The sequence below is a fragment of the Lottia gigantea genome (genome assembly GCF_000327385.1).
Source record: "Lottia gigantea unplaced genomic scaffold LOTGIsca_97, whole genome shotgun sequence".
NCBI lineage: Eukaryota > Metazoa > Mollusca > Gastropoda > Lottiidae > Lottia > Lottia gigantea.
Window position 1 is genome coordinate 21,037 of NW_008711143.1, and position 22,468 is coordinate 43,504.

At 33.3% G+C, this 22,468-nt stretch overlaps 2 protein-coding genes across 2 annotated transcripts in view; both read left to right on the forward strand.

Annotated features, from left to right (window-relative positions):
- The window catches only part of LOTGIDRAFT_135304 (hypothetical protein), a gene marked incomplete at both ends in the record, with an annotated part of 22,252 nt that extends 8,468 nt beyond the window's left edge, over positions 1-13,784 (forward strand). The window contains 6 exons of the mRNA XM_009068961.1: positions 5,918-6,029; positions 6,393-6,506; positions 7,505-7,559; positions 7,772-7,894; positions 12,936-13,019; positions 13,669-13,784. Of these exons, the coding sequence (XP_009067209.1) occupies positions 5,918-6,029; positions 6,393-6,506; positions 7,505-7,559; positions 7,772-7,894; positions 12,936-13,019; positions 13,669-13,784 (604 nt within the window). The remainder of the gene's footprint in view (positions 1-5,917; positions 6,030-6,392; positions 6,507-7,504; positions 7,560-7,771; positions 7,895-12,935; positions 13,020-13,668) is intronic.
- A 3,532-nt stretch (positions 13,785-17,316) lies between these two features.
- LOTGIDRAFT_170319 (hypothetical protein) lies at positions 17,317-19,913 on the forward strand (the record flags this gene model as incomplete). Its single annotated transcript, XM_009068962.1, has 4 exons — positions 17,317-17,572; positions 17,968-18,291; positions 19,113-19,240; positions 19,893-19,913. 4 exons carry the CDS (start codon positions 17,317-17,319, stop codon positions 19,911-19,913), a joined length of 729 nt encoding a protein of 242 aa, XP_009067210.1.
- Between the last annotated feature and the right edge of the window lie 2,555 nt (positions 19,914-22,468).

Genomic DNA, 22,468 nt, shown 5'->3' on the forward strand with positions numbered 1-22,468 from the left:
AGGGAGATTAACACTTAACATGACTCTTTACATGTTTTCTTCCCATCATTCTCCTATCTTCCTCCCAGTGCCTTCCTCAGCATATCTCATTAGCTTATGTTTGCTCGGTACCTGCTCAATGACTTCGCATTGTTTATACCCTTTTATCTATTGTCTCTCTTAATAACTTGTTATTACCCTTTTTATCTATTGTCTCTCTTAATAACTTGTTATTACCCTTTTTATCTATTGTCTCTCTTAATAACTTGTTATTACCCTTTTTATCTATTGTCTCTCTTAATAACTTGTTATTACCCTTTTTATCTATTGTCTCTCTTAATAACTTGTTATTACCCTTTTTATCTATTGTCTCTCTTAATAACTTGTTATTACCCTTTTTATCTATTGTCTCTCTTAATCTCTTGTTATTACCCCTTTTATCTATTGTCTCTCTTAATCACTTGTTATTACCCCTTTTATCTATTGTCTCTCTTAATAACTTGTTATTACCCTTTTATCTATTGTCTCTCTTAATCTCTTGTTATTACCCCTTTTATCTATTGTCCCTCTTAATCACTTGTTATTACCCCTTTTATCTATTGTCCCTCTTAATCACTTGTTATTACCCCTTTTATCTATTGTCTCTCTTAATCACTTGTTATTACCCCTTTTATCTATTGTCTCTCTTAATCACTTGTTATTACCCCTTTTATCTATTGTCTCTCTTAATCACTTGTTATTACCCCTTTTATCTATTGTCTCTCTTAATCACTTGTTATTACCCCTTTTATCTATTGTCTCTCTTAATCTCTATATTGTTTCTTGTTGGTATATATTTTGTTATGTTTTATTCTCTTGCCATTACATCTGATGATGACACGTGTATATTGTGTTGAAACGTTATGTGCCCAACCATATTAAAGAAGTTTGTTATATTCCATAATATTGTCTTGTGTTTTTGTTATATGTGCTCCTCGCTTCTATATCTTATATCAAAAATCAATAGTTTTATACCAGTTGTGGAACCAGTCCACTGATTCGCGGCAACTTCAATGAGATACACTCATTACACTGACCCACAACTTTGATCTGTTAGAGACTGTAGCAATAGGTGAACTCTGTCAGGCCCGCTCGTAATCTTCAATGGGTTGTTTGGTATCTGTCGATTTGTACGGACAATTTGCGGGGGAACTAGCCAAAATGTTCCTGGGTACTCATTCACACTTACTCTAGTTTAGTTAACAGCGAGTTACCGCCGCAAATGCAATTTTTGACTCCTTTTATAATCTATAGTAATTAACTGGGATAAACCGGGGAACAAACGATTATTGCCAATGATTACCTGGTTCGTAAAATTCACTTACCGTTTCAAAACTAGTATTGAGACATTGATTATAAGCTATTTTATTATCCCATATATACACTTAATTTCTCAATGATTCCATTATAGAAGGTGAATAATACAGTGCTTGGAATATTAGGTTGTAACATTGCAGTTAATAGATATTCGCATTCTATTTGTTTCAGTTTTTGAAAGCATTATAGATGTAATTTCCATATGTAATCCCATTTTTAAGCATGATACTAATGTTTTATTATTGGTATTGTTTATTTGTTACGCTCAGATAAGTAGTTGATAACCTGATAAATTGCATGATTGTATACCAATAATGGTGAAAAATTCTTAAAATCTAACTAAGATTGAATCCAGCAGAGGTTTTGAAAGGAAAACTCCCTCTACTAACATATTGGAAAAAGCAAAATGTTCAATGAAACTCATAAATATTGTTGAACACTGGACGAAGGGATTAAGTCTATTCTTTCATGAAGCTGGCACACTCTTATTAGGTAATAGAATAGGTATGTCATATAACAATTTGAACAACTGATATCTTCTCTTACTGGTTGATCAGCTAGGCATAGAGTGGTAGACAAAAGCATCATTTTGTCTTTCACATGTTATTGGCAGATTTTCTAATGCTGAGATTGTCTTTTGTGATATTTGATTGTTTTATATTTTATAAATATTCCCACAGTTAAGAGATCGTTAACTATATATTTTTTGACCGGATCAGATATAGTTGGCCAATTATTTTCTAAACTCACACAACTATCTCCTCCTGGATCAAACTTATGATTTTCAACTTGTCCTCTGATAGTTAGATCACTTGTCATGTTCTCAATAGATAGTTGGCAGTCTACATCACAGTAGTGTATGTTTGAATTCCCTTCAATTGGTTGGTCCAGATATAGACATATCATATCGCCCAGTCTCTTCACAGTTATACTCCATGTTACACCATTTATGACTGGATACTCATGACTGTCATAAAAGTCAAAATCTTTAACAGATACAACTATTTCAGCATAGCCTGTAATTGGTTTGTTTGGTTGCGAAAATGAAGTTAGAACTGTTGATTGTGAGACAGCTATGTTTGCAAGAATTTTAGACGTTGCCGTTTTTGCAGGATCTGATGGTTTTGTTTCCAGCACTGGTTCATTCATGTCTCTTTCAATTTTCATTGGTTCATCCAGACCCCTATCCTTTTCTGAAGAATTTGAATGCTGGTATTTGGATTGGTCATTGAGATTTTTGCAATCATATTCAAGTTCATCTGGATAAAGCAAACAATCAGTTTCTGAAGAGAGTGTGGATTGTTCTTGTTCATCTTTATGGTCTGTTAACAATTCTTCAAAACCTGTCACCATCAGTGGACTCTGTATTGGTAGCAAAATGCCAATGATATCCATATCAATTTTGTTTTGGCTCTCCACAAAACTTAAACAAGAAATATCTGGAAGTGATATTTTGGAATGGATGCTTTCTTTTGAAGACGATTTTGTATAATCTTCAAGATCTGCCATTGTTTCTATAATTTTCACTGTTTTCTGATGTTTCAGGGATTTTTCCATTTCTCTCACTTTTTGAGTCATATTGGTATTAATCATTTCAACTTCTTTACGTAACATTTTCACTTTCTGTTTGTTAATGTCTAAATTCTCTTCTATACTTTGGACAACATTGGCTCCCATATCTTTGATGATGGCACAAAGATTTTCTACATGTCTCTGTACATCCTTGATAGTGTGTGCTGCGAAATCATTCAGTTCACATAATTTATCTTCCAAAATTGTCTGAAAAATTTGAAATTCTTCTACTTTGGCTTCCATATTTTCTTTTCTTCTTATAAAATCTTCTACAATTTGGTTTGTTGACTCGTCACATTCTAAGTCAAGAAAGGTATGATTATTGTGGTTTCGTAAAATACATTTAGAACACAATGCAGTCTTACAATCTTTACAGTATGAATCTGCTTGTATTTGGGAATGATTCTTACACAATACTTTATCTGATCTCTGATTGGCAGGTTTTTCAATGTAGAAGTTTGTTGTAAAATTGGCTACTCCACCTTCAGGAATTTTACTTCTCTTATTACACAATGGACATTTAATAAAGATTCTTGATGAGTTATGATCTACTAGATTTTCTAAACAATTGAGACAGAATGTATGATGACAATCTATGAGTTTCGGCTTAGTGAATGGACCTAAACAAACACTACATTCATAAAGATCTTGGTCCATGTTCATTTTTACACCAGAATATAGAACCACCACAAATCATATAACACGTTAAGTCATGACTGTTCCAAAACTAAAATCCAACCCGAAATATTGTAGAGTTGATAGTTGTTTTAGTTTATTTTCAAGAGAATTGATTTTTATACTATGATCACAAATGTTTTTATTAAAATCAGGAGTTTACTGTCTTACTAGTGATGATTTATGGTTGTTGTATTTTTCAACCATTGTTGTTGATTCCACAAAGTTACACTCCAATCTTGTTTACTTCTGTTTTATTTAATTTTCCTTCTGTAAATGTGGTAAAATACATAAAGACTTAGTGTTCACTTTTAATTTACATGTATTTACAACAATTTAGTACTTTAAGTTCAATCTACATCCTGAATGATATAATACAGTAGCTGTATGGTCTACTTGTAGCTTATAGCCTTGACCTATACACAGTGTACTATATAGAATGGAGAGCAATTCAAGTGAAAAAATCAAATCAAATGTATTCGATATGCATGAGCAGAAGTGTATTTTGGCAGTATTAGTTGCAATAGAAATAAACTGAAATGAATATCAACAAATGCGTCATGAAGTGATATTGTTGTGTAAATGTGGCAGATTTATACCTTTAATGATAAATACATTTTGAAATTTTAAGTTGTAATATTAAAATAATTCTATGTGAAAAGTACATGTATTTCAAATTGTTATAAATGTATAAATTGATCTAAAGATTTAATTATGTAAACATCATGTAGACAGTTTCATAAAAAGAACAAATATTTACAATCAAATATGACTGGATAATCCAGACAGTAAACAGCCTTTGAAAACATTTGAAATCTAAATTGTATTGAAATTAAGCCATTTATGTTGATGAAAATGTTGACTCATAACTCACACGTAATGATAAGCTCAAGTTAAATTTTAAAAAAGTTTGAATAATATGCAAATTTTTGCTGTACCAAATAATAGAGTTGAATTTTTGCTATTCAGAATTATTTCAAACAATTTAAACAAAAATTAACTAAAACGAAATGAAATGGAGTTTTACGTCCTACTTTTCTCCACCATATGGGGTTCTTTGAAGGAAATTTTGCCAGGACAGCAGCAATTGCATGCCCTTTTTCGAATTTCAACTGTTGAGAGATCTTTAACGAGCATAGCCTGTAGCACATGGCCTTGGTTTATTGTCCAATCCAAACGACTAGACACATTTTCCATGTTAGCCCCTCTTACCGGCATCACTGACAGGGGGAAACAGGGTTGAAAATTAGTGTTGAAACGGTTAGTGAATTTTACGAACCAGGTAATCGTTGGCAATAACTGTTTGTTACCCAGTTAATTCTGGTTAATTACTAAAGATTATAAAAGGAGTCAAAAACCACATTTGCGGCGGTAACTCGCCGTTAACTAAACTAGATTAAGTGTAGATGAGTACCCAGGAAGATGTTGGCTAGTTCCCTGCGAATTGTCGGTACAAATCAACAGATACTAAACAACCCATTGAAGCGTCTGCTTCAATATAAGCTTCAATATAAGATTACGTGCGGGCCTGACAGAATTCAGACGGACTAGCGCCATTGTCACTCATTGCTATATTCTCTAACAGATCAAAGGTTTTTATCCCAATTGTGGTGTCAGTGTAATGAGTGTATCTCATTGAAGTCGCCGCGAATCGGTGTACTGGTTCCACAACTGGTATAAAACTATTGTCTCAATAAATCCGTACTCATTAATATTAATAAGCTTGAAGCTGATTGACAGGCAAGAAGAAACAAACAGCCAGCCAGAGTTAATAAAAAGTAAACTTTATAACTGTTTTATTCTAAGCAACTCGTTCCCAATAATAACAAAACTTTCTCTCTTTTTACTTCTTATAAATAAAATTGACGATAACCGATTATCTCAAATCAGACTCGGTTACCCGTGAAATACTACCCGAAATCGGTTAACTGATTAACGTTTCAACGCTATTGAAAATCCAAAAGTTTTATCTCGACTTATGTCGGAATTGAACCATGGACCTTCAGGTTAACAAGCAAGCATCTTACTCACTGAGCCACCACAGCTAAAGGCGAGGATTTCCTGGAATGTTTTTGTTGAACATCAATTCTGATTCTGATAAATATTACAGATATCTGAAACTCAGCACTATCAACTGCTAAAGCAGACATTAAGACAACCATGTCCTTTTGATTAAGGACAATAATTAAACTAATCATTTAATATTTACAGAACAGTGTATTAAAAGGGGGCAATTATTTCAATATACAAATGTTCCTTAAGCTGTTAGTAACATGGTAGGAAAATATCTTGTAAATTTTTTTTTACCGTAAATATCAATTTTTTTTAATTTCAGTCCTCATGGTCATTATTTTGTATCTGGTGGTCATGATAGAACAGCTAGGCTCTGGTCAACAGACCACTATCAACCTATGAGAATATTTTCTGGCCATTTATCAGATGTAGATGTAAGTAAAAACAATTCAACTCTCAAAGCACATTTGACAACTGACAACTGAAAAATAACAACTACAAAATTTCCTGGTCCATTGATAGCAGAGCTAAAGCCTACACAAAAAAAACAAACAATGTAACCTGTGTATAACTGAAAAGCTTGCCATCATTAATGCCCCTAAGTACACTTCTTCAAACAAACGTTACGAATTTGTCTCATAGTGTAGACATGAAAATAAGTTCTACCTGTCTAACTTCAGTAAAGACACAGGCTGAAAATTAGGTCAGTTGTCTGAAGATCGCATAGCATGAAACAACATGTTTTTTTTAGGTTCTGTTTTGATATTTCTAATAATAATGATATATATTTATTTCAGTGTGTACAGTTCCATCCTAATTCTAACTATATAGCTACTGGTTCTAGTGATCGCACTGTTAGATTATGGGATGTTCTTAGTGGTCAGTCAGTCAGAATCTTTACTGGACATAAGGTAAGATATGGAGCTTCTTTGCGATTTGCTGAAATCATACCCCTCGAGAACGAAAACTGTGGTACAAGCAGATGGAGGTCACACAAAATGATTAATATTCAGAGGGGAATCAATACCTATTCTGAATCAAATTTGTTTTTGTCCATATCTATTGCTGTGAAAGAGAGACCGGGGGACACGGCTCTAATTTCAAAACACCTTGTATATTTTATTACGCCCACATGGAATTATGGGCATATATTGCCGTCGCCCCTGTCCGTCTGTCCACATTTCTTGTATGCACAATAGAGGCTACAGCTTTAATTTGATCTTGATGAAACGTGGTATGCAGTTTATATTGATGAGTCAAGTTCGAATTGGTAATAATTGGATGAACGGTTTCCGAATTATTGCCCTTGGCGTAGTAAAAACGCGTTAAATTTGGCTTGTATGCTGATAAAGGCTGCAATTTTTTTCTGATCTTGATTAAACTTAGTATGTATGTATATATTGATGTGATTTTGGTCAATTTCGAAATTATTGATAATTGGATGAATGATTTCAGTGTTATTGCCCTTGACTTAGTAAAAACGCTTCAAATTTTTCATGTAGTCATGATATAGGGTGCAGTTTTTATCTGATCTCAATGAAACTTGGTATGGATGTATATATCGATGAGATCTCAAGTTAAAAAATGGTAATAATTGGATGAATGGTTTTTGAGCTATGGTCCTTGAATTAATTCAATGCGTCTAATTTGGCTTGTAGGCCTGATAGAGGATACATTTTGTATTCGCTTTTTGATGAAACTTGGAAATTAGTAACAATGGGAAGATTGGTTTCACATATTAAAACTACCATTTCTGAGAGCTGGTAGTGGGCATATGTTACCTTGCCTGGCAAGCTATCTTTGTGTTCTTTATTAAATTGGTTTGTGAACAATTACACCCATAGATTTTGTGTTATTTTGGCTGGTAAAAGATTAGTCTTGAATATAATATTCATCTGATCTATTACAGGCTCCTATACATAGCTTATGTTTCTCACCAGACGGCAAATACTTAGTCTCCTCAGGTTAGTTTTTAGAGTTACTTCCAATACTTGAAGCGAAGAAACTTGAACTATTGTCAGTGTCTCTTCTGCAAAGTGAATACGGTAACCATCTTAAGGTTTGTAACATACCGAGTTGTCATCTCAATTTAATGTTGAAATGTATATGGATGAAAATAAAAATCAGTGCAGAAATGTTATTTTTTTTCAAAGTGATATATGATTTTTCTATGTAGGTGTAGATCAGATTATTAATATGTGGGAACTAGCAACAGGAAGTTTGGTAGCTCAGATGAAAGGACATACTAACACTGTATATAGTTTGGCTTTCAGTCGAGATGGTGCTATATTATCCTCTGGTATGTATATTTTATATACATCCTTATTTTTGATTTTACTTTTAAAACACTATATACTGTTTCACTGGACAGCAGGATTTTTGCAATGGTAACATTGCTCAGGTCATGTTTTGGCTTTCCCCCAAAATCAAATTTATAGAAATTAATTGCGTTAAATTTGAATAAAGACTCATTTTTATACGACCACATGAAATGGGGGGCGTATGTTGCCGTCAACCATGTCCGTCGGTCCGTCCGTCCACAATTGCTCGTAAACACTCTACAAGGCACAATTCTTGACTGATTTAGATGAAACTGAGTATGGTTGTTTTTAATCACCCAAGGATGAACCCTATTGAAAATCAGAAAAATCGAAAAATATTTAGTACGGTATGAGTTATTGCCCTTGTTCTTGAAACGCTGGTAAACACTCTAGAAGGTGCAATTGATGACGGATTTTGATGAAACTTGGTGTGAGTGTTTGTTATCACCCAAGGATGAACCCTATTTAAAATCAGAAAGATCGAAAAATAATTAGTATGCGTTAATGCCCTTGTTCTTGAAAACGCGTTCAATTTTAGCTTGTAAACACTCTAGAAGGCACGATTCTTGATGGATTTTAACGAAACTTGGTGTGACTGTTGGTTATCACCCATGGATAAATCCTATTGAAAATCAGAGAAATCGAAAAATATTTAGTATGAGTTATTGCCCTTGTTCTTGAAAACGTGTTCAATTTTTAGTTTGTAAACACTTTAGAAGGCACAATTCTTGACAGATTTTGACGAAACTTGGCATGAGTGTTGGTTATCACCCATGGATAAACCCTATCGAAAATCAGAAAAATCGAAAAATAGTTAGTTTGAGTTATTGCCCTTGTTCTTGAAAACGATTTCAAATTTTAGCTTGTAAACAGTACACTCTAGAAGGCACAATTCTTGAAGGATTTTAACGAAACTTGGCTTGAGTGTTTGTTATCACCCAAGGATAAAGCCTATTGAAAATAAGAAAAACTAGAACCGTTATAACGGTACCGAAGCAGTGCCCATTCAACCTGATACATCGATACAACGTTGCATTTTAAAGTCACAATGGGATTTCTTACCTGAAAGAAAAGCATGTAAACGTTCAATAGTAGAAAAAGTCGTTTAAACCGTTTACAGTTCGGTAGTGAAAGGTGATAACATTCGGTAGTAAAAAGTCGAATTTTCAAATAGCTGTAAAGTTAAAAGTTCAATTCGCACAACAAAAATGAAAATATTTTTGGAAAGGTACTATAATTTGTGTTTCGGCCAAGAGGTCAACAGAGGTCAAATAAAAGAGAATATAAGCCTTAAAAGTGTTGAAAATTGCTGTTTTGGGACGTTTGTAAAAGTGAAAATATATGTCGGACATCAAAGATAAAAGTATGAATGGACATCGTAGATCAATAACCTTTGACCCTCTAAAGACCAAGATTATGCATGTAAATGGTCAAAATATCAAAATCTTATAAATTGTAAATCCTATTCCCTTTTTTAAAGTAAAAGGCCTAAACAAAATGTAACTCTATCAGATATTGTCCCAAATAGTGCTTTAATTTTTTGTAAAATTTCGATGGTGAAAAATGCAAACTTTTCGAGTTATAACAATTTGAATTATTTAAGGTAAAGGTAAAAGTAACCCGGATTTGCCACGCCCACTGCAAAAATTTTGTGTTGTCTGTAATAATGTGTACAATGTCAAATAATGTTCAAAATTTCAAGTGTTTACAATCATTAGATCATGAGATATTCGTAGTTAAAAGTTTTTTTAAGGCAACGGTGACTGTCGGTGGATTATAGAAACCGTTAAAATTACGCAAAGTTACTATAGAAGTCAATACAAAATTTTTAAATTCAATTTTAATCAAAATACCAAGTGTTATATAACATTTGAAAGAATAGATTGCGTGTAATAAGGACAAAAGATAAATTTTCGCTTATGTAAATTAGGTCACGTGATAGATCTTTTTTTAAGTTAAATATCGCGATTTTCAATTGGCTGTAGAACCGGAAGTTAACGGAGCACGACAAAAGTGAAAATATTATCGGATATATCTCGTAATGGGCAACAACCTTTGTTCAGGTCAAAAGGTCAACAAAGGTTAAATAAAAGTAATATGAGCCTTTGAAGTTTCGAAAATTGCTGTTTTCGGACGTCTGTAAAACCGGAAGTATATGTTGCACATCAAAAATTAAAGTAAGAATGGTCATCTTAGATCAATGACCTTTGACCATGCAAAGGTCAAGGTCATTTAGGTTAAAATTCAAAAATGAAAATTTTTAAAATTGTTAAACCTGTTCCCTTTTTTAAAGTAAAGAACGCAAACAACTGTAATCTTATCACAAATTGTCCTAAGCAGTGATCTACTTTCATGCAAAATTTCTAGGATGACAATTGCAAACTTTGCGAGTTATAACAATTGCAAATATTTCAGGTAAAGGTAAATGCCCACCGGATGTGCCACGCCCACTTTAAAAATTAATTCTGTGATGATGTCTACATTGTTTAATAATGTTCAAAATTTCAAGTCTTTACAATCATTAGATCATGAGATATTCGTAGTTAAACTTTTTTTTAGGGCAACGGTGACTGTCGGTAAATTATAGACACCGTGATTTTACGCACAGTTACTATAGAAGTCAGTACAAAATTTTCAATTTTTAAAACACGCAATCTTGATCAAAATTTTAAGTGTGATATATCGCCAAAAAGGAGAGATCATGCACTCTAAGAATATATAAGAAATTTTGTTATATGTTAATTAGGTCACGTGACAGAGCTCTTCAAAGTTAAAAATCACGATTTTCAAATTGCTGTAGAACCGGAAGTTAACAATGCACAACAAAAGTGAAGATATTATCGGATATATCTCGTAAGGGGCAAAAACTTTTGTCCAGGTCAAAAGGTCAACAAATGTCAAATAAAAGTAATATGAGCCTTTGAAGTTTCGAAAATTGCTGTTTTCGGACGTCTGCAAAACCGGAAGTATATATCGGACATCAAAGATCAAAGTAAGAATGGTCATCCTTAGTCAATGACCTTTGACCATGCAAAGGTCAAGGTCATTCATGTTAAAGATCAAAAATGAAAATTTATAAAATTGTTAAACCTATTCCCTTTTTTAAAGTAAAGAATGCAAACAACTGTAATCTTATCACAAATTGTCCTAAGCAGTGATCTATTTTCATGCAAAATTTCTAGGGTGACAATTGAAAACTATGAGAGTTATAACAATTGCAAATATTTCAGGTAAAGGCAAATGCACACCGGATGTGCCACGCCCACTTCAAAAATTTTAATTTGTGTGTGATGATGTGTACATTGTTAAATAATGTTCAAAATTTCAAGTCTTTACAATCATAAGATCATGAGATATTCGTAGTTAAACTTTTTTTTAGGGCAACGGTGACTGTTGGTAAATTATAGACACCGTGATTTTACGCACAGTTACTATAGAAGTCAGTACAAAATTTTCGATTTTTAAAACACGCAATTTTGATCAAAATATCAAGTGTGATGTATCACCAAAAAGGAGATTTTATGCACTCAAAGAATATATAAGAATTTTTGTCGTATGTTAATTAGGTCACGTGACAGAGGTGTTCAAAGTTAAAAATCATGATTTTCCAATGGCTGTAGAATCGGAAGTTAACGATGCACAACAAAAGTGAGGATATCATCGGATATATCTCGTATGGGGCAACAACTTTTGTTCAGGTCACAAGGTCACCAAAGGTCAAAGTCACTAGATATGAGCCTTAATATTTTTGACAATTACTGAAAACATAAAACCGGAAATAAAAAAAATACAAATCCAAAATTCAAAAATTGGCTTCCTAAGTTTTGTTAGCAATCGATTGCAGATTCTTTAGACACCAAAATCACACAAATCAGATTTACCCCTGAAGCTTAATATCGATTTTTACAAAAATTGGTCACATCAAGATGGCTTCTAACACATTACTTCCGGTTCAAATTTTTTCATTCCAAAATTGTTATAGGGACAATTTTAACTAATTTCAAAAAGAATTTTTCAAATACCTACAAAATTCCGGAAATTGAAATTTCAAGTTTAGAGGTGAATGACATCAAAACCGGAAGTGATATCGAAATTTTGAAAATAGATTTTTGTCAGGAATCAAAATGCTTATCTACTATTAAATTTTTAGACCGATTGAAATAAAATTGTAGATGTTGAAAAAAACGCTAAAATTAAAACAAAAAAAGTCAGCGACAAAAGTCAAAATCTGAAATTTTATAAAGTGCTATCTTTTAGTCATTGGTTTAAAGTAATGAACAAAACAAAATTACGGTCAAAATACATTCAGAATTAGAGCAGTAATTCGAAATACGTAATGAATGGTTAACGTCATATGTCATTTCCGGTTGGAAGAAAATGCGTCATTTTACATTTAAACAGTAGCGACACGCAATTATAAGAAATAATAATGTCAGACAATGTGTGACATGTGCAGTTTTGGCTGGGGAGCGTGACCAGAAGTAGACAAAAAAAAAAACAAAAAAAAATAGTCATTTGCAAAACAATGCAGTGCGTTCGAAGAACGCATAGCAATCAAAAAATATTTAGTATGAGTCATTGCCCTTGTTCTTGAAAACTCGTTCAATTTGTAGCAAGTAAAAGCTCTAGAAGGCATGATTCTTGACGGATTTTGACAAAACTTGGTTTTATTATTCAGTACCGCGCTGAAATTGAATATTTGTCTTCTAGAGTTTTCACGAGCTAAAGATTGAACACGTTTTCAAGAACTAGGGCAATAACTCATACTCAATATTATTCAGTATCGCCCTAAAGAGTTCAAAAGAAATGTATGACTGAAGGTTGAATATTTCATACTGGTGATTGTTACTGTACTGCTAAATATTTCTATTCAAAATTAAAGCTGCCAGTGGGCGTATATTACCTGGCAAGCTATCTTGCTGTTTAATTTTCTCTTTTTTGTTTATGCTGAAGTTAACTTATTTTTGATAAGCATTATGTATTAGTGAGTGAGAGTAATAAGTTATGTTTATTGTACAGGAGGATTAGATAATACTGTAAGAACATGGGATATTAATAAGATATATGAAGATATAGATACTGATGTAGATGCTAGTATACCTAGTACATTACAGATGTAAGTACTGTTGTTGTCCTTACTTTTTCTGCAACAACTGGATTTTATGTTACCCAAGCAAAGAAATGTTTATGTTGACCATTGTGTTTTTCATTTGTATTCTCAAAATCAATCCACTAAATCGTTATAATCTATTTTTTTCATTCAATAAATAATTATATTTTTAAAAAATTCCATAAAAAGTGAAGAGAAATATTCATTTGCATTCAATCTTAAAGGGACAGGTGCATGACTTTTTGACCCATCATACTTAAATCTTTTAGCCAATCAGTAATTGTGTTCACAGCTCACCATAGATATTTGAGCCTTCAAATCCATGTGTGTCCAGAATTATCTGCATTTGAAAGTTAAAAAAAAAATTCGGGAGACAATGTCATGTATAGATATAGGCAAAGAAATTCCTAGTTTGAGATATTTTTGAAGGAATTATGCAATTTCCATACATTTATAGTGCTTCTGAAGAGTTTTTACATATATTCAAGACTCAAATCAACCCCCCAAATCGTTCATCTGTCTCTTTGAGAAAGGTGCATCTGTCAGTCCTATCAAATCATAGACACAGATCGCTGTAAGAATTTTATGAACTGTTTCAAACACATGTACTAACCATGAAATTATCATTACTGTTTTTCAGAGTTGATGGATCCAATCTGTTACTAGGTACTTATCATACTAAAGCTAGTCCAGTATTAGCTTTACAATTTACTCGTAAAAACTTACTCTTAGCTGGTGGAGCTTTTGTTGTATGTTGATGCTCTGTGAATTGATGACAATGAGTTGCTTGTGGGGCTTTCCCAAGTTTTATTTGAAGTTTGATAATGAAAGGATGGTGATAGGATCAAATTATCTGCTCTTACCTGAAGGAGCTTTTACAGCTTATGGATGCTTGAGTATGAAGCTCAAATGTCTGCTTTTGATGGAGCTGACATGTGAAATATGAACATCATAATCTTGTGATGCAGAGAAAAAATAAACCAATCCTTCTTTGTTATTTATATGGAAAAAAAAGGCTATAAGTGCATGAAGAATTATGTAATCTTACTATTAATATGTGAACTGAATATTCAGAAATTCAGCAATGGATGGATTTTAGGGCCAAGTAACCACAGGAATTGTAATAATGTACACAAAGATTCATTTTGATTAGTGTTTAAGTAAACATGTGAAGATATTGAGAAAGAAATGTATAAATCAGTAATTAAACAGTGGAAAAAAAGTGAATACATTTGTTTATATTTTCTATTCCTTTACCAAACCCCGGTCCATCACAGTTTGACAACTTCTTGTATATTTAACTCATACTTGGTATGTATGTATATATTTATTCAGGAAAGTTCAGGAGTATTTTGAGGCAATGAGATTTATTGATGAGTCGTTCCCAGAAAGAGTGCTGGATCATACTTACAGAGTTACAGAATCAAGGCAAAACCAATCGATAAAACATAAAGTTAATGTTCAAATGATGAGATAATAGAGTTATTGCCTATATTTGCTGAATACTCTATTTCTATTGTCTTTTGTAATGAAAATAGATATGTGGATAATTCTGACCGAATTTGATTTAACACCAATTAGTAATTTATTCAATGCATCTTCAAAGTATATGATTTTTAATTTGAAAAGTGATAAGTGTACTTTAACTGAAAACTATTAGGAGTATTGAAGTGATTTCATCCCTTTCAGAAAGCCATCGAATATAATTAGAATTAGAGACTGGAGACCTACAAACAAAATATAATAACGAAACGAAATTGTAATATAATTTTAATTAGATTGAAAGCCATCCTAATCACATCTGATGTCGGTGCCATTATTAGTTTAGATTATTCCATTTCCACACTTAACAGCTCTTTGATAATCGCCCCCAATCCATTTGGTATCGTGTTTCAATCTGTCGGCTGTGAAGGCTAGCTGAATAGTTCTAGACCTAACTCTGAAAGACCCATACCAAGTCAATGTTTGATATTTATTTCTCTACATAGTTCTCTTCACTATTTGGCATCGATGCTTCAATGCCCGGATGTCGAAATTTTCGACCTCCCACCCCCCTCAAAAAAAAGTCATTTCACTTTGGAAACGGCATCATGACAAGTACATGTATGATATTACCGACCTGTTATTTACTGTTTCATTCAGGGAAATGGGTCTCATCCACTACAACAAATATTGCAGAAACATTTGCCTTTCCCAATTGGTTTGTGATATGTGCTAAACCCTCTCATGAGAGATGCCGACAACACTGCAAATATATAGACCATCACCATGTCAAACATCAGGATATTGTCAAACACTCCAGAATGGTTGGTGTTAAAAGACCTTTCTGGATGCAGGTCATCCTCAAGGTTCTCTCTGCCATGCTTGAATTCTGCCTGTCCACTTCTTTACGATAGTAAAGTATATGAACGACTTTCCCATCGTAGGAGTCAGATAAGATCAGATTGTTTGGACTACAAGGAGTGTGTTGATAAAACGGTCTTAATTATCTAAAGTTTCTTCTATTAACCTCTCATTATACAAGTCAGTTTAAAAACTAAAATTGTTATTCATTTTGCACGTTGGGTACTTAACACCTCCTTTCAAAATATTCTCAATATTTTAAACAACCAAACCCGTCCTTTAATCCTTCTTAAGCTTTTTACCAAATATTTTGTCACTTCTGTTGTAGAATTTGAAGGTGTTTCCAGTTAACGATACTGTTATATTTTTTTTAGTCAATTTGTCGAATTCAGAAAGTACTACTCCGGAGGTAAGCTCATATTGATATTTTTTGGGTACTATATCTGCGATCTTAGGAAAGTTTGAAATTTACTGGAAACTGTACATCGGAATGATATATTTGTGGATTGTTCATCTGATTAATGTGATACATTTCGTTTTGGTCTAGATCATATTATGACACAATAGACAACAAATTTTGCTTTTCAGTCTTAGCTGGTTTGCTTCAGCTTTCGATATTTCATAAAACTACATATTTGGCTATTTGGCTTTGTTGACGTTCTATGATCCCTTACGAGTACGGCTATGAGTATATTTGGATAGCTTAAACAAAACAAAAAACAAATACCAATAATTTTATACTGAACTACGCCTATACCTTGACTGCATTAACCACCTTTCTTGTATTGCCGAACGAATTAATTTGATTGGCCTTTAAGCTAGTGAATACAGCCTATCGGAGCCGTCGACATAAAGACTAAACATTATGGCTCATCGGTTACAGATTTTCTGTTGGAAACTCTCATAAGCTGTATTCATCCTAATTAATTCGCTACATTGACAAACTCCCCTGATATAAGAAAAGAGCCCAATGAAGTCAAGATATAAGATGCAGTTCGGAATAGCTTGATGTTGTGAGGGTGTGGTTATTCATTCATCATTCATCATTCAATATTCGAACTTTCAGTTCGTTCTATGTCTACCATACATACCAATACCAATCTTCTGCGCAAACGTTTACTTTTGGTTGCGTCGGTTGGGGTTGTTAAGAAGTATTTTACAACTGTCGTAAGCTGTAAAACATGAGGCCCATTTACACGAGTTTACTGACCCAGGTTGCCTCCCAGAGTTCAAAACTGGGCAACCAAGACGTAGTTGTAGCCATCTATTAGCATAAACTGATGAACCCAGGTCGAATTGGAGTTCAACCCTAGTGAAGACTGGAGTGCGGCCCCGAAGTCGACTCTCAGAGTTTTCGACGTGTGAACAACTACCCCCCGGGCCGACCCTTGGTGGACCCGGTGATTTTGCTCTCGTGTAAACGGCCCTTCAGTATTTTGTATTCAACAACCATATATTTCGTTGACCGATATTTTTCATTATCTAAGTATTTCATTATCGAGTTGTGTTATTATTTCAAACGTTACTGTTTTGTCAGTAGAAAGTAAATACGAAATTTTTCCCGTTATTAGTTATTCACTAATGAAGCGCTATATTAATACATTTTTTCTTGTCTATAGTCTGATGACTGGACTTGTTGGCGTCTCAAGTTTGTCAAAAGATCCAATTTAAAAGGTTGACAAAGGACTTGGGGACACCAGTTTTAATCATTGACTCATTTTTACAATATTCGTGTTTGTGTCCAAATTTCTTTAAGTGACGTATTTGTCAAATGTTTTTCTATTTCTTCTGAAGAAAAGTACTTCCTTAAAACTTTATTATTTGTTTATAAATATATGTTAACATTTAAGAGGAGACATTTTCTTGTAAATATATTTTGTTTTCCCGATTTTTTAAAACTAATTAATGTCTTAATACTTATAGTTTTGTTCAAATTGCTCGTCAGCAATGGAGTTGTTTAAAGTTATATTACCCAGTATTCTGTTCTTCGGTTTATGGACAACTTTAGTTAGTTCGGGATCAGCACCATGTATCATGAGTACAGATTTTCTCGAAGAGGAACTAGATAAGGATAAATTCCAAGGAAAATGGTATATGACGTCTTGGTACTATCATGGTACCGGCAAGTCGGATGCACCACTACTAGAAAATGTTCAGTCGCTTTATCAACTCACAGATGATGGCAATTGGAACATTACCTATGGTAAGATGTCAATATCATTTAAAAGATATACCTCGCATTTAGCTATGGCATCCTATAAAAAAATTACTGACATAAGTCATCACGGTAAAAATATATCAAAATTAGAGTCGCACAAGGTTTTTTCCCTGAACAAATTATCTAGTTAGTCAAAATATGTTTTCTTGCCTTTTTGTGTGATTTCGGGAATTACTATATAGTCACCGGTGTAGCGCTGAAGCGAACCAAGATCAATTGCACATAGTACAACGATGGGGTATTTTGGATTTATATTTTAACATTTGTTTTTGCATCTGACATTCAATTGAAATATGCAGACTAGGTTTCAAAGGTTTTACAGTCAGTTTGTCATTATGTCGACTAACTGATAAAATACTAATACGTTATTTACCTACTAGGTGCGGGTATAATGGAAAACATGTGTTTTAAAAACCCAGTTGAAGCCATGATTGACAAGTCGTCCACAAGAATGATGTGGATCTTTAACTTTCACTTACACGAGATCGTATCAACCGACTACCAAACATACGCCGTTATTTATCAATGTCTAGATGGTATGACGTACTGTGTTCACGACAGTACTCAGATAGCCATACTAAGTCGTAAGCCACAACCGTCAGCAGAAACACAAGACGTTGTAAGGAAAGCTGTAAGGAATAGCTGTGTGGATCCGGACTTGTTGATAGAAGTGAGTCAGACTAAGAACTGTTTATGTGATGATGGTAAACAATATGGATTGACTGAGGCCTGTGATCTGTAATGTTGTATTTCTTTCTATAATAAGTTATATTTCAATTAAAGCTTTAAAATCTTCTTCTTATTGCTTTAAAATCCGGAAACCTGAAATTAAGATTTTTCGATATAAGACATTAGATTAAACAGAAATTTACGTCGCCACTATGTGCTTCTGAACACTAATGCAAGAAAGTGTGCTTTTCAGTACCGGTAACGTCAATTGTTTAACAGTGCTCGTATCACTTTCAGACATTGACAATGGATTGTAAAACATTATTCTACAGATGTAGGTTATACCCATGTTACTATCTTTTATAGTTCGTGAAAATTAATCCAAGTTATATTTTGTAAAGTAAAGAAAAAACATACTTACATACACACTTTCCACACTTAAATAATTTCCAACAATAGCATATCAATTGACAATACTTTAAAGGGATATAGTCGTTTAAATTTTTGTATTCATTTTTGATGTAAGTGGCGTTAATGTTCAATTTAAAGAAAATCGAATGTCGGGTTAATATTATGAAAAACTACCAAGAATTATATTAGCTGGTAATACAAATATCTATACGACTATACCCCAATATCTTCACCTAATGGCAAAAGGCAACAAAAATAAACATTTATTTTTATGCATTAGAAGAAAGAGAAGTGTTTATGACTGAATGCTCAGACTGTCTCTAGCATCAGATGAATTTCCCAATGCAATGAAGTTCGCACCAGCAAGTATTTGTATTGATTAGTGCAGTCCGAATCTTTAAGTGCAGTCTGTACGGTTAAGTGCATTTTGCATGTTGTAGTACAGGAAATCAACACAAACCATTACAACCTCGTCACGTTATGATACAGACTAGTCAACAACTAAAAAGAACTTACATGCGACAAGATGTAAGACGATCTGTTCAAGTGTTTTGTGTCCGGAAGAAAATGACTGTAAGTTGAGATAACGTTTAATTATTTTATATAATGAACTAATTCACAACTTACCCAAATAAAATATATATTATATTCGAAACACCTCAAATTTTCTGGACGAGAGAAAACTCTAACACTTTATTATCACAGATGCACAAACGAAACCGTAAAAGATTATCTTTCACGCCGAAATCGCTAGAAATTCATTTATATACAGTAGAAACTGTATAAAGAGACCACTCAAGGGAATACTTAAAAAACGGTCTCATCTCCGTGGTGGTCATTTTAAGTTCATGGGGGTGTAAATGAAGATGGTCGCTTATCGGTCGTTAATTATATTGAAAAGTCGTGGGGGGATTTATTGTGGTTGCATAATGAAAGTGGTCACTTATCAGTCATTAATTATATTGAAAAGTTATAGACTTTAATGTGGCTACTTAGTGAAGGATTCACTTCCAGATGCAAGCAGCATCCATGCACTGCTGATATTGCTAGTTGTGACAAACGTGCTGTTATAAACGATCAGTCGGGATTTGGTCCTCAGCAATACGTTGACAAAACCGATTGTAAGATCTTGATATTATCATGAAAAGAGTTTGCTTCATATAACAGGATTTGTGTTTAGATAAGTATTGATGTATCAGAAGACCATTAATTCCTATATTTTCAGCTATTTCAGTTAAAGAAATGATATTACCAAAGACAGTATTACAGAGACATCCTTAGTTAACGTATCTAATTATCTTAACTTTTAACTTGCATCTTGTTTTATCACGAATCTCTACTTTGTGCAGCGTTTTTTGAAACTCATTTCCCATCTCCATCTAACGCCATCTTAACAAATTAATGTTCTGTGGTGAATCCCTATGCCTGCCGCACTGCGTTCGAAAAACGAATGACAGGCTGGAAGGTGTGGATATATTTTAGATAAAATGCGGAACTGTTAGCAAGTGCGTCATTTTTTCGCAAAGATGCGAATAATAATTCGACATTGTGTCTGAAAAAAAATCATCTATTACCGTACGATTTTTGTTGTTCATTATGTAGGCACAGTCAACCAACTTCTGACTCAGTGGACATTCGTCTAGCATATCACATATTCTATGCCTCCTATAGCACCAACTGCATTAAGTTGGAGATTTAAGTCATTTCTCCCATGTACGGAAGTTTGTGGACTCAACAACAAAACTGTTCAAACAGGAATAAAGGTAGACTGAGGCGAATCCTATCTGTATAAGGATCTTAATGATAATAAAAATAATAATAGTTTATTTTTTAAAGACCATTACATTAAAATATCTCAACAGTCTTTACATTGACTAAAAAATGATTGAGCTATAATAATAATAATTTTTGTCATAATGTGACATGAGTTCAAACAATTTCTCTTATAATTATCCATCTTAATTAATATTATTTGTAAACATTTGTAAAAATCACAGTTTCCCTTTAAAAGAGTCATATGTACAAGGCGATCTTTTTTTTGTCTTGAGACTTTTCCATTGTTTACGTGCATATACTTTGCTCTGTCTGGCTCTGTCTTCACACCGTTTGCTATTTTTTTTCCCGTGAGCTTTGAAGGAGAATTTCGTCTCAACCGAGTTCTAAGTGCTATGAGGAGAAGTGTGAACTGTTATTAATTCAGAAAGGCAGCGCGGCACCGACTCGACATGAGGGATCAACATAAAAATAATACCGAAAATTTTGTGCAGAATCCACTGCTTCATCGGGAGCCAATGCAGCTAAAATAGTAGCGGCGTCACATCCTCGTGACAATGCAGCTTCCATCTGGTGACCAGCCGAGCAGCTGATTTCTATATATGCTGTATTTTCTTTATTTTGTAGTCAGGAAAGCCGAATAGGATATTGTTACAGTAATCTAGCTTAGATGTGACAAAGGCATGGACTAATTTTTCTGCTTTAGACTAGACCGAAAATTTGCGCACATATGTTTTACGTGCTCGTCCACGAGTCCGGAGGAGGCCAACATATCGCACAGTTGTTGGCGGAGATCTTGGATATGCGAATACCCGTACATTTTTCTTTAAAAACAAATTATATTTCACGAAGGGCTACAATAACAAAATCTATTTTAGAATATAGCATTCGAGACATTTTTCGAAACTAAACAAATTTGATACGGTTCACAAATCAGATTGTTAATAGAAAAATAAAAAACAATTTGGTCAATGAGCATTAAATGTAAATATTAAGTAACTATTGCCTCGCTTTGTTTAGATTTTATCATGTCTATAGCATTGATTGAAGCTACATTGTATATAATGGTAAGGCTTTTATTTACTCTTCATTTTCTATTGAACATTTCAATTCTTTCAAAAATAACAGGCTTGGCTTTGTACAGTAGAATGTTTGATGTTTATTTTAAGTAGTAAAGCTTTGTCTGTTTTTCGTTTGGCAATATTACAGATTAAACATTGTCAAAGCCTGATTTTCAATTTAAGGAAATAATATGTAGCTTAGAAATAGAATTTTCTCTAACGACGGATTTTGTCTTTTTTCAAACACTTAAAACGTATATTATATTATTGCTTGGACTTTTTTACGTTATTCATTGAATCATCACTGGATGAGATGGCGCATATGTGCAACCTATCTATTGTCCCCTATTTGACATAACTCATATTATCTGGCAGGGATATGTTTGGATATTTGGATCTAAATTTGCATTAAGTAGAAACATAAGCAAACAAGTTCACTGGAAGCAAGAAGTCCAGTTCATGAAGAACTAATTTTGATATGACATGAATATTAAAGTGAATGAGGCCGTTTACATGAATTCGGCAGTAAGTTATGTTTTGATTATTTAAAAGTGGAATTTTGAGTCTTTTTAACTGCCGAAAACACGACTTACTTTCGTTGTCTAGTCATTTTTATTAGCTCTCTTGCAGGTTATACTAAATTATAATAAAAAATATAATGAAATAATCATAAATCCAGACCATGAGAATTAATTTGAAAATTCAAAGGAAACATGAAACATGAAAAGTGAAACATTTGTCTTAATTGGCATCTCCATAACAGACCTTGTTCAAAATCTACTATTTCCACAGACGTGATATAGGGATGTGATTTCGTCACATCTAACCGTAACGAAATCTTATCTGTATAGTGCGTCTGATATTCATCACGTCTGAGAACGTGTACGGCCAGATTTGGTGAGCTAAAATAGAACAAGCTCACTCTTACGTCATAATTTTTCTATGAATAAATCAGCCCTACACTTGA